General features: G+C 43.3%; 1 protein-coding gene across 5 annotated transcripts in view; it reads right to left on the bottom strand.

Annotated features, from left to right (window-relative positions):
• Positions 1-13,482, bottom strand: part of LOC121270856 (adipocyte plasma membrane associated protein) — a 71,784-nt gene extending 58,302 nt beyond the window's left edge. For 3 of the 5 annotated variants that reach the window (XM_041176414.1, XM_041176425.1, XM_041176400.1), the window contains exons 1-3: positions 13,293-13,482; positions 3,995-4,111; positions 1,573-1,688 (exon numbers count right to left, since the gene is read on the bottom strand). In XM_041176414.1, coding sequence (XP_041032348.1) covers positions 1,573-1,688; positions 3,995-4,111; positions 13,293-13,384 — 325 coding nt within the window. In that variant the 5' untranslated portion in view covers positions 13,385-13,482. Of the gene's footprint in view, positions 1-1,572; positions 1,689-3,994; positions 4,112-10,181; positions 10,432-13,292 lie in introns of those variants that run through there. The other 2 variants (XM_041176407.1, XM_041176432.1) reach the window with 2 other exon arrangements.
• Between the last annotated feature and the right edge of the window lie 289 nt (positions 13,483-13,771).

Genomic DNA, 13,771 nt, shown 5'->3' on the forward strand with positions numbered 1-13,771 from the left:
TCCAGTGAAGCCCAACGCAAACTGGAGGAACAGCACCTCATCTTCCGAATAGGCACTTAACAGCCTTCCGGACTGAATATTGAATTCAACAACTTTAGATCTTGAACTCCCTCCTCCATCCCCACCCCCTTTCCCTTTCTTTCCCCTTCCTTTTGTTTTTTCCAATAATTTATATAGATTTTTCTTTTCCCACCTATTTCCATTATTTTTAAATATTTTATGCCCTGCTAGTCTTTCCACCCCACCCCCACTAGAGCTGTACCTTGAGTGCCCTGCCACCCATTCTTAATTAGCACATTCGTTTAAATATCACCACCTTCAACAACTCTTTGTTCTTTTGTCTGTGACATCTTTTGATTATCTGCTCCTATCACTGCTTGCTTGTCCCTACAACCACACTACCCCCACCCCACTTCTCTCCCCCCAACCCCCTCCCCCACCTTAAACCAGTTTATATTTCACCCCTCTCCTAATGTTCACTCAGTTCTGTTGAAGGGTCATGAGGACTCGAAACGTCAACTCTTTTCTTCTCTGCCAAAGCTGCCAGACCTGCTGAGTTTTTCCAGGTAATTCTGTTTTTGTTTTGGATTTCCAACATCCGCAGTTTTTGTTTTTATCTTAGGTGTGACAGTGCCTGTCAGTGCAGCACTTGCTCAAGTGCTACATTGGAGTATCACCTAGATTGCATGCTCAAGTCTGTGGAGTGGTCCCGAACCTAGAGCCTCTGACTCCAAAACTGTAGTGCTCCCTATAGCTGACACATGTAACTATATCATAAAGTTTAAGACTTTTCATCCAAATCAGATTAAACCATGTCAAAAAATTATACACAAAGCACTTCCCCACAGTTCAATCAATTGTGAAATTCTGTTTGCTCCCTATATCATGTCTGAAAGACCTATCCTGCTGTCATCACTCCTTCAACAGAAATCACTATGGAGTAACAATGCGAGAATAAACTATCTGGTTCTGTCTTGTCCAACGTGAACTTGGAGACAATACAGACGAGATTTACTAGAATGGTACCAGAAATGAGGGCTAGGGAAGTTGGGATTGTTCTCTTTAGAAGGGAGAATTTTAAGGGAGGTTTAATAGAGGGGTTCAAAATTATAAAGGGTTTTGATAAGGAGAAATTGTTTTCACTGGCAGCAGGCTCACTGACAGAGGATACAAGTTTATTTTTGGAAAATGAACGGGGGTGTGGGAGAGGATGAGAATTTTTCTTTTATGCAGCAAGTTGTTATAATTTGGAATGCATTGCCTGAAAGAGTGGTGAAATTAGATTTAATAGTAATGCTCAAAAGAAAATGGATTTGTACTTGAAAAGAAGAAATAGTTGCAGGGCTGTGAGGAAAGAATAGAGGAAGGTGACGAACTAGATAATTCTTGTTAAGCTTTGGCATAAGCATGATGGACTGAATGGCCTCTCAGTGCCGTATGATTTTTGATTCTATAATAAGCAGGGCCACATTGACCTGAAGAGTAATAATGGAAAGAATTTACTTCCTACACTTAGAACTTTTCCTCCCTATAACCAGTTTTAATTTTTAATTATGCAAGGTGAGTCCATACCTCCAAGGTGTGCAACAGATTCTGGTCCAATCAGCTGGTCCTCAAACAAGTGCTCAGCCTGTCTCAGCTTAAGGTTAGGTTCCAAAGGACCAGTTAGCAGGGGAGGTTCCTTGTAACTGCAGGACAAAAAGCAAACATGAAGTTAAATAGCCTGAAGTAGAGGGATTACTTGAAGGATAAACAAACTTGATGCAACTGACTATGGGAAGAATCACCCCCCCTGGAAAGTGGTGGTGGGGTGCGGGGGGAGTTGCAGGAGCGGACACGGGCAGGAGCGCCTTCGACCAGCTCCCCCGATCGGGGGTGCACCATTTTACGTGGGTGGGCCAATTAAGGCCCGCCCAGCATGACATCCACCAGGATGCACTATGCGCTCCCTGTGCGGGCAGGGGGAGATTCCCTCAACCGAGAGTGCACTCTTCTGCACATGCTCGCGAAAGAGTGCACTGATCTCCCTGAGCCTAAGTGCTGCCTCAGGGAGGTCAGCTCCAAATTTAAAAACGTTAGAGAAAAATGCAAAATTTCCCTGACATGTCCCCTCATGTGACCTCATGTGACATTGTCACAAAAGTTGGGACATGTCCATTACTTTTAGTCAAACCTTTATTAAAAATGTTAAAACCCTCATGAAACCTCATCCCGCCCGTGGATGAAGTTTCATGCTTTTTCTTAAGCCTGCCAGGGCTCCCGGCCTGCCCGCCAACCTTAAGGTTGGACAGGCAGGTCCATGAGTTACATAAAGTACTTTGTCAATGGCCTCAATAGGCCGTTGACAAGTTGGCAGGCACACAGCTGATTCGGCTGCGCCCCTGCCGACCTGAAAATTGAAACGACGCGGGGTGACGTTGGGAGTTCCGCCCGACGTCATCCCGCATCGGCAAGCGGGCCCCGCACCCCCCGCCCTAAAGATCCTGCCCTATGTTACTGAATCAACTTGAAAGATTTAAACTTCAGGTTTTTAAACAATTCTTTGTTTAGAAAAGAAAGAATTGTTTAAAAAAGAGTACAGCGGTATATAAATAGCAAATACACTTGAATTGCATTAGTGGAATTGCCATATTTAGCAGAGTCTGTAGTCATCAGAGCAATTACTAGAAACAGCTCACTTTTGCAAATTTAGGTTTCTACTGAAACTGAAACAATTGTGTAAATGACATCACATTTCCGCAGATTTCCATTACTCTTTTTATGCGACTGCTTGCTGACATTACCTTTGAACGTTCAAGCTTTAATTTCAAGGTTATGCCTCCTTGTTCTGGAATCATCCACCAGGTGAAATAATTTCTCTATTTACTCAATCAAATCCTTCAATCGTTTGCAATACCTCAAATATATGAACCCTTTTCATTTTACTAGGCAGTAGCCTATTCTATTGGTTGACAAGCATAATTAAAGTAGTTAAATTATAAAATTCATACTTTAACTTCTAAACAGCTTCTCTCATTCTCCCATTCTGAGTTTGTATAAAGCGATACTAAAACTTGATTCTCTTCAATATTGAAAAACTTGGATCACATCTCATCACCCCTTCAAGTATATAGCTTCATTTTCCCTTAAAAATCTGAAATTATCTTTGCTGCCTCTCAGCTCTGTTCCTATATCAATTTTGTTTTGCAAATAGATTTTTACTAAGTAGACCTTCACTACGATTCTACGCGTATTTTATAAACCTCCTACACTCTCTGTATATGTACTCCTACAACAACACTGCTTTTGCGACTAATGCTCTATATTAGTTAGCACTGATCTTTGTTCTGACTTTATTTTGCAATGCACCAAATATAATGCTATTTTAGTACCACGTGTTCCATTTTATACACTAAATTCTTTTTAAACCCAGCTAACCGCCTGTAAATGTTTTTCCTTCATTTTAGCATTTTCCTTCGTGCACGCTGCTGTCTCACTCAACTTGATGTTTTCTCCAGGTGAAACATGCTATTTTGTTTATTTCTTCTTCTCAGACCTACTCTCCTGAAGGAGCTGCTTCATTCTGATATTGTTTCCATTGACCAGCAGCTCTCCAGTAACAGTTCCTCGCAGCCATTTCTCCATATTCAAGTCCAAGCAGCAAGAATTGGCAGGCTGCTCCACCACATAGGATTCACAGGCCATCCATACTCTCAGCTGCCATAGTGATGTGCTCACTCTTCAGCAAAGATCCATGGACAGTGATAAGCAGTAAGATCCAAGGATGATACTGTCTCCTCCCTAGTTGTGGAATACTGACACCACTTATACCCTTCCATCTCTGGTAATTAAGGCTCAGTATCAGTAAAGCACCAGGGAACCCCATAGATGTATTTTTAACATATTCATGAGAATGAAACAGAAGTAATGTCATTACCTATTCCAGCTGGCTGTGTACAATTGGAGCTTACTGGCTACAATATCAGCATCTGACCTGGGGCAATTACATTCTTACCTGAAAGGCTCAGGGTTTATTGGCGACTGCAGCAGTAGTGTTGCCACCAGCAGTGGGGCCAGAACTGTCACAATGAGTGTCGTCAAGGTTATCCGGAAAACTTTCCCACTGTATGCACTAAAAGAGAAACATATTCAGGAACTTGCAATGGTTATTGTAGATCGTATAGGAAGGGAGAATTATTTTGCATCTTTTTTTCAAGTAACTTTCCAGTGATGATTTTAGGAAATATGTGCATTATACAAGATAATTCAACCATCATGAAGTCTATCATGAAAATGTATTAAATGCAGTCAATCCCTACAGAGGAAGGCAAAAATTCTGTATAGGTAAAAAAAAATCTATGGGATTTTAAAATGTAGGCTTAAGGGGAGCTGAAGTGTATCTTCATGTGGTGCTCACTGACCTATATTGGCTCAAAATGTAGCAATGTCTCAACTTTAAAATTCTCATCCATGTGTTCAAATCCTTTCATGGTCCCACTCCACTCTATCTGCAAACTCCTCCAACCCTACATATCTCAAAGAGAACTCAGAGGTCGCCAGCACAGAAAAAAGTCCTGCAGCTCATCGAGTCTGTGCCGGTCAAACAAGTATCTAACTATTCTAATCCCATTTATCAGCACTAGGCCCATAGCCTTGTATGCCATGGCATCGCAAATGATCATCCAAATACTTCTTAAACGTTATGAGGGTTTCTGCCTCTAACATCCTTTCTGGCAGCGAGTTCCAGACTTCCACCACCCTCTGGGTGAAAAAATTCTTCCTCACATACCCTCTAAACCTTCTGCCCCTTACCTTAAATCTATGCCCCTTGGTTATTGATCCCTCCACCAAGGGGAAAAGTTCCTCCCTGTCTACCCTATCTATGCCCCTCATAATTTTATACACCTCAATCATGTCCCCACTCAATCTCCGCTGCTTCAGGGAAAATAACCCCAGTCTATCCAATCTCTCCTCATAACTAAAACTCTCCAACCCAGGCAACATCTTGGTAAATCTCCTCTGCACTCTCTCTAGTGCAATCACATCCTTCCTATAATGTGGATTCCAGAACTGCATGCAATACTCTAGCTGTGGCCTAATCAGCGTTTTATACAGTTCCAGCGTAACCTCCCTGTTCTTATATTCTACAGCTTGGCTAATAAAGGCAAGTAGACCCATATGCCTTCTTAACCATCTTACCTTCCTGTCCCGCTACCTTAAGGGACCGGTGGACACGCACACCAAGGTCCCCCTGATCCTCGGTATTTCCCAGGGCCTACCATTCATCTTGTATTCCCGTGCCTTGTTTGTCCTGCCCAAGTGCATCACCTCACACTTATCCAGATTAAATTCCATTTGCCACTAATCAACCCATCTGACCAGCCCGTCTATATCCTCCTGTAATCTGAGGCTATCCTCCTCACTATTTACCACCCCACCAATTCTCGTGTCATCCTCAAACTTACTGATCAACCCTCCTACATTCGTCTAAATCGTTTATATATACCACAAACAGCAAGGGACCCAACACCGATCCCTGTGGAACCCCAGTGGATACAGGCATCCAGTCACAAAAACACTCCTCGACCATCACCCTCTGCTTCCTGCCACTCAGCCAATTTTGGATCCAATTTGCCAAATTGCCTTGGATCCTATGGACTCATGCCTTTGTCATCAGTCTCCCATGCGGGACCTTATCAAAAGCCTTGCTGAAGTCCAAGTAGACTATGTCAAATGCCCTCATCTACACACTTGGTCACCTCTTTGAAAAATTCAATCAAATTGGTTAGACATGACCTCCCCTTAACAAAACCATGCTGACTGTCCTTGATCAATTCCTGCCTATCCAAGTGTAGATCAATTCTGTCCCTCAGAATTGCTTCCAATAGTTTCCCCACCACTGAGGTTAGACTGACTGGCTTGTAGTTCCCTAGTTTATCCCTTCCTCCCTTCTTGAATAACAGTACCACATTGGCTGTCCTCCACTCCTCTGGCACCTTTCCTGTGGCCATAGAGGTATTGAAAATGATTGCCAGCGCCCCTGCCATCTCCTCCCTTGCCTCACTCAACAGCCTGGGATACATTTCATTTGGGCCTGGACACATCTACTTTTAAGCCTGCCAGGCCACTTAGAACTTCCTCCCTTTCTCTCCTAATTTCTTTAATTATATCACAGTCCTTCCGCCTGATTTCCACACCCACGTCATCCCTCTCACTTGTGAACACCAACACAAAGTATTCATTTAGAACCCTACCTACGTCTTCCAGCTCCACACACAAATTACCACTATGGTCCTTAATGGGTCCTACTCTTTCCCTAGTTATCCTCCTACTCTTATTGTACTTGTAAAATAACTTTGGACTTTCCTTTATTTTACCTGCCAATTTTTTTTCATGCCCTCTTTTTGCTCTCCTAATTCCCTTTTTAAGTTTCCCCCTTACACATTCTATACTCCTCTAGGGCTTCTGCTGTTTTGAGCTCTCGGTATCTGCCATAAGCCTCCCTTCTCTTTATCCAGTCCTGTATATCCCTCGACATCCAGGGTTCCCTGGATTTGTTGATCCCACCCTTTGTCTTTACTGGAATATGTTGACCCTGTACTCTCCCTATTTCCTTCTTGAATGAGTCCCACTGCTCTGATGCAGATTTATCTAGAAGTAGCTACTCTCAGTCCACTCTGGTCAAATCATATTAAAATTGGCCTTCCCCCAATTTAGAACAACTCTGATTTCTGGCCCATCCTTGTCCTTTTCCATAACAACGTTGAATCTAACAGTTATAATCACTATCTGCAAAATGCTCCCCCACTGATACCTCTACCACTCGCCCCGCTTCATTCCCTAAAATTAGGTCCAGGACCGCCCGCTCTCTTGTAGGACCTTCTATGTACTGGCTTAAAAAGCTCTCCTGGATGCATTTTAAGAATTCCGCTCCCTCTAAACCTATCACCCTATGACTAACCCAGTTAATGTTGGGGAAGTTGAAATCCCCCACTATTACTACCCTATTATTGTTACACTTCTCTGAAATTTGGCTACATATCTGCTCTTCTATTTCTCTCTGGCTGCTTGGGGGCCTATAGTACACTCCCAGCAATGTGATTGCTCCTTTTTTGTTTTTAATTTCTACCCATATGGCTTCATTTGAGGAGCCTTCTAAGATATCATCCCTCCTTACTGCTGTAATTGATTCCTTGATCAATATTGCGATACCCCCTCCTCTTTTACCTCCTTCCCTGTCTCACCTGAAGACCTTATATCCTGGAATATTGAGCTGCCAATCCTGCCATTCTCTCAACCATGTCTCTGTGACAGCAATGACATCATACATCCATGTGTTAATTTGTGCCCTCGATTCATCTGCCTTATTCGTCAGACTCCTTGCGTTAAAATAAATCCATCCAACCTTGCCAAACTCCCTTGTGCCTTAACTGGCCTATAATTTCTATGCCTTCCAGACTCATTTGCTCTCTCTTCTAATTTTGGCTGTGCATCTCTCTCTGCTGAACCTCCTCTCAGGATCCCACCCCCCCTGCCAAGTTAATTTAAACCCTCCCCAACAGCACGAGCAAACCTCCCCACAAGGATTTTGGAACCATACCGGTTCAGGTGCAACCCGTCCACATTGTACAGATCCTACTACCCCCAGAAACGGTTCCAATGTCCCAGAAATCTAAAGCCCTCCCTCCTGCACCATCTCTCCAGCCACGCATTCATCTAGACTAACCACCTATTTCTATACTTACTAGCGCGGGGCACCAGAAGTAATCCAGAGATTACTACCTTTGAGGTCCTGTTTTTTAATCTGTTTCCTACTTCCATAAATTCTGCATGCAAGACCTCATCCCCCTTTCTACCTATGACGTTGGTACCAATATGTACCATGATCTCCATCTGTTTGCCCTCCCCCTTCAGAATGCTCTGCAACCATTCAGTGACATCCTTTACCCTGGCACCAGCAAGGCAACATACCATCCTGGAGTCACGTCTACGGCCGCAGATGCCTGTCTGTTCCCCTTACTATCGACTCTCCTACCACTATTGATCTTCCCTTCTTCCTTCCCTGCCCCACCACCCCCCCATGCAACTGAACCACTCACAGTGCCATGGGCATTGCTGCACTCCCCAGAGGAACCGTCACTCTCACTGTTTTCCAACATAGAAAAACGCTTCTCGAGCGAGATGCACCTTGGGGATTTCCTGACTACCTGCCTGACACCTTTCTTCTGACTGATGGTCAGCGATTCCCTCTCTGTCTGCACTTCCATAAACTGTGGGGTGACCACGTTTAAAAAAACTCAGCCTCGCAGATACACCTCTGTGCCTCTAGCTGCCGCTCAAGCTCCGAAACTCGGAGCTCAAGCAGCTGAAGCTGGTGACACTTCCTGCACACGTGGTCGGTCAGAGTGCAAGGAGCATCTAGGACTTCCCACATGTTGCAGGCGGTACATAATACAGGACTGAGCTGCCCTGCCATGTCTCTAGTTGAATAAAATAAACCCTTACTTTAAGTTAAATACAGTAAAAAAAAGTTAAATAATTTATGTTTAAATAAAAACTAGAACCTTACCCTTCCTTAGCTTAATCTATTTTGAACTGGAGAAAAAAACTGTCTTCCAATACTGGCCTCACGAGCATTCCCAATTCCCTTTGTCCCTTCCATTAGTAACCATAAATTCACCTATCAAAGCCCCAAGCTATGGAATTCCCTCCCTAAACTTTTCTTTTAAGACATTCATTAAAATCTAACTCTTTGACCAAGCTTTTGATCACCTGTCCTAATATCTCAAGCAACTTGGTGTAAAGCTTGTCTGATATTGCTCCTTTGAAGCACCAATGGACATTTTGCTACATTAAAAATGCAAGTAGTTGTTGTCCTTTTTGAGGTAGAATATTAACACTGGATATGCCACTTGGTAAGAAATGGCAAGCAACACAACAAACCCATAATAGATCTTAATCATTTACTTTTAAATTACTAATAATTACTTTGATCCTTATCTGTCAGCTATGCTGTTGGATGAGACATTAAACATCAACCTGCCTGACCTCTCACACAGCTGTAAAATATCCCATGATACTTTTCAAAGAATAGGGCTCCTGGCCAATTGTCACCTCTCAATTAACATCACAAGAATTGATTATCTACTCACTATCACACTGTGGTTGGTGACAGCTTGCTGTGAAAAAATTAGCTGCCACATTACAACAATGAGTACAATTCATTGGCTGTAAAGCTTTGGGATCTCCTGTGGTCACAAGTATATCAATGCAAATCTTTCTTTTTTAAAATAACAGGACATTCCATTTCCGAAACCTCCATTTTAAATCCACACAATCAATGCCACCATTTCTTTTTCTTTCAACCTTAAATATACCCTTGTATCAACATATGATAGCACAGTAGTTTGTTATAGGAATAGTAATGTAGAATAAAATCCAATCATGGCCATTTGAGAATTTGAAATCAGTTTTAAAAATCTAGAAATAAAATACTGGTGTAAATATTTCTTAATGGAATAAAAACCCTGTGGGAAAAGTGATCCTACTGTGGCTAACCAGAAAATTTAAAGATGCTATTAAAGGAAGAGGCTTATGACATTGCCAAAAATAGTAATCTTGAGCCTTGGGACATATGTAGAATTCATGAAAAGATGACTAAGAAATTGATAAAGAAGGTGAAAAGAGAATGAGGGTAAACTAGCAAGAGACATAAATACAGACTGAAAAAGCTTCTATAGATAAGTAAAAAGGAAGAGCAATTAAAAAAAGCAAATGCAGGTCCCTTAGAGACAGAGATAGAAGAAATTTTAATGAGAGTTAAGGAAATAGCAGACATTAAAAGAATACTTTGTATCTGGCTTCAATAGAAACACAGACCACATTCTGGAAACAGTGGCAAACCAAGGTCTAATGAAACAAAGAGCTTAAGGATATTGTTATTAGCGAAGAAATAGTGGTGGAGATATTAATGGGACTTAAAGTCAACAAATCTCCTGCATTCTAGGATATTAAGAGTAGCTACAGAGTTAGTCGATGCATTAGTTTTGATCTTCCAGAATTCCCCAGATTCTTGATTGGTCCCCATGGATTGGAGGATAGCAAACACACCCCATTGTTCAGGAAGACAGGGAGAGGAAACAGGGAACTTATCAGCTAGTAAGGCCGTCAGAAGTAGTTGGTAAAATGCAAGAGTCTATTACTTGCGTGAAGTGGTAACAGCACTTGGAGAATCATATTGAGCCATAACTTCTTCGGAGTGGCAAACAGCGTCAATGTCATGAGGTGGTTAGATTCTCTTGAAGATGGTCATTGCCTGGCACACGTGTAGTCTGAATTGTTACTTGCCACTTATCAACCCAAGCCTGAGTATTGTCCTGGTCTTGCTGTATGCAGGTAGGGGCTGCTTCATTATCTGGAGGAGTTGCAAATGGAACTGAGCACTGTTCAATCATGAGCAAGCAGCCCCACTTCTAACCTGATAATGGAGGGAAAGTCATTGATAAAGCAGCTGAAAATGGTTTGATCCAGGAGTGTCCTGAAGAACTCCAATAATACCCTGGAGCTGCTGACAGGATGTTTCCCATGCTTGGGGAGGCTAGAAGTAGGAGGCACAATGTCTGACTCCTTATTCTGAGACTAGTGGCGAAGTAAAATTTCTTCACTCAAAGGTCGAGAGTCTGGAATTCTCTACCACAGAACTGTGGATGCTCAGTCATCAAATATACTGAGAATAGAGATCAATAAATTTTTTTGATACTAAGGAGATAAAGGGATGTGTGGATAGTGCTAAAGCATAGAGTTCAGAGAGAAGATTAGTAATGATTTTACCAATTGGTGTAGCAAGCTTTAAAGGCTGTAAACCTATTCCTGCTCCTATTTCTTATTTAAATTTTTTTTTTTTATTCTTTCATGGGATGTGGGCATCGCTGGCTAGGCCAACATTTATTGTCCATCCCTAATTGGCTTCGAAGATGGTGGTGAGCTGCCTTCTTGAACTGCTGCAGTCCATGTGGTGTAGGTACACCCATACTGCAGTTAAAGAGTTCCAGGATTTTGACCCAGCAACAGTGAAGGAACATTTCATTTATTATGTTTTGCACAATAAATAGCAAAGTGAAGCTAGATATATTGATATACTATATTTATCCTTTCAGCATTCCGAATGGACCATTCCCTTTATAACACCTTGGTCCACTGTTCAATCACTATCCAACAGCACCTTCCCAGGCAAGCGCTGGAGATGAGACACCTGCCCTTTCACTGCCTCCTATCCCATCATCCAGAGCTCCAAATACTCCTTCCAGGTAAAACAGCAATTGCACTTTTCAATTTTTATCATAAATCACTGCTTGCAACATGGCCTCTGAACTGGGGAGAACAAACATAGATTGGGTGACTGTTTTGTTGAACACTTCCATTCAATTCACAAAGCTGGCTCTGAACTTCCGGACACTTATCACTTCAATTCTCAATTCCACTCTTCGTCCTCAGCCTCCTACGTTGTTCCAATGAGGCTCAGCGGAACCTTGGAGAATATGTCTTTCAAATGTGCATTTCAGAGCGTGTGAGACTCAACAGGGTGCAACAATTTCAGAAGAGAATAGCTATTCCCTTTTTTCAGACAGCACATACTAGTAATAATTCTGTTGCTGCCATTTACAGCTCCTCTAGATCAATTCTCTTGTTTCTTTATTTGTCCCTTCACCACTTCCTTTTGCCTTACACCGTCATCCCTTTTGTCATTAATTTTTCCTGTCTTCTGCCCTATCAGACCTTCATTTTTGTTCTTTGCTTACCCCTATGTTGCTTAAAACTGGTTACATCTACCCTTTTGCAATTCTGACGAAAGATCAGACTGACCTGAAGCATTGACTCCATTTCTCTCTTCACAGATTGTGCATGAACTAAATACTTCCAGGATTTTTTATATTATAGGAATTAGGTCCCATTTTAGGAGAACATTTGTAGACTACATGCAATTTCTATACTGAACAAGATATTACATAGCTGGGAAAGATGCAGCATTGCATACAACCCATTAACAAATCCCCTAACATGAACCATATTAACCATCATCAGCATCCCAGTAAGTTACCACTGACCAGAAACCTAACTTAACTAGCTACATAAATACAGTGGCTACAACAACAGATTAGAGGCTGGGAATTCTGCAGCAAGTAACTTGCCCTCCTGACTCCCCAAAGACTGTCCATCGTCTACATGGCACAAGTCAGGAGTGTGATGGAATACTCTCCTCTTGCCTGAATGAGTGCAGCTTCAAAGCTTAAGGTGCTTGACACAACCCAAGACAAAGCAGCCTGCTTGATTGGCACCCCATCGACACAGTGCAAAAGTGTGCATCACCTACAAGATGCACTGCAGGAACTCCCCAAGGATCCTTCCACAACACCTACGACCTGCAAGAGCAGGAGATGTGTGGGAACTCCAGTATCCTGACCTGGATCTGTAATCACCATTCCATCAGTGACGCCGGGCCATAATTCTGGAACTCCTGAACAGCACTGTGGGTGTAGCCACCACTAGATGGACTGCAGCTGTTCAAGAAGGCAGCTTCCTATCACCGCCTTCTCAAAATCAATTAGCATTGAGTGACAAACACCCGACACACACATCTCACAAAAGAATAACATATTCCACCCCCCCCCACCCCCAAACAACATGCATCATTGAGTGTCAATCAATACACTGCAAACATACAATATGGGGAGATGGTGTAGTGGTTACGTCACTGGATGAGTAATCCAAAGGCCCAGGCCAATGGTCTGGGGTCATGGGCTCAAATCCCGACACGGCAGCTTCTGGGGTTTGAATTCAATTAATAAATCTGGAATTGAAAGCTAGTCTTTAGATCCTAGATCAATGATGTTGTTAAAAAAAAACATTTGGCTCATTAAGGCCTCTTTAGGGAAGGGAATCCACTGTTCTCACCTGGCCCTGTGATTCCAGGTTAACTGCCCTCTGGAATGGCCACTCAGTCCAAAGGCATATTGGGGATGGGCAACAAATGCGACACCCGCATCCCACGAAAGAATAAGGAAAAAAAATATTAACCTCCCCACCACATGTATCTCCGCCAACAACAACTGAACAGGATTCTCTATACACGATACCTATTAAAGCCCCGCCCGCAACAGAATGCACCACTGCGTGCATCCTATTAGCCTTGCCCCACCCCCAATAGACAGGGCAATAGCCCAGCCATGGGGCTCTCAACACGGTCACTGCCGAAGCTCCGGTTACATGGCCAGATATGGCCACGACAATCCCGGACCCCTGTTCAGGCCGTTTACCTCACGTGTTTGGTCTCGGCGTCCCGTGACTCGTCCGAGATGACCTGCGGCGGCTGTAGCCGGCGGTACCGCAGACCCTCCGTCTCCTTCATGGTCCTCCCGCCCCAGGGTGCGCGCCAGTCAGGGACACCGCCGCCCGAGGCCAAACGGCCCAAAACTGGAAGCAGCCCTCGCGCGCCGCCTGCCGGCTCGCCCGCGCCGCTTGTGACCTCACCGCGGCGCAAGTCGGAGGCGCGCGCACCGCAGGAGGCAACCGCCAAACTGAATTGTGCGGAGCTGAACTGTGACTTCACCTGTAAGTGTCCTATTGACGGGGAGTCTACCTGTAAATTCATCTGTAACTGTCCTATTTGACGGGAAGTTTACCCGTAACTGTCCTATTGGCAGTCTGTAATTTTACCTGTTACTGTCCTGCTGACAGGGAATTTAATGGTGAGTTCATCTAACTGAACTGTTGATGGGGTCTTTAGCTGGACTCT

Source organism: Carcharodon carcharias, chromosome 2 (assembly GCF_017639515.1).
Source record: "Carcharodon carcharias isolate sCarCar2 chromosome 2, sCarCar2.pri, whole genome shotgun sequence".
Classification (NCBI taxonomy): domain Eukaryota; kingdom Metazoa; phylum Chordata; class Chondrichthyes; order Lamniformes; family Lamnidae; genus Carcharodon; species Carcharodon carcharias.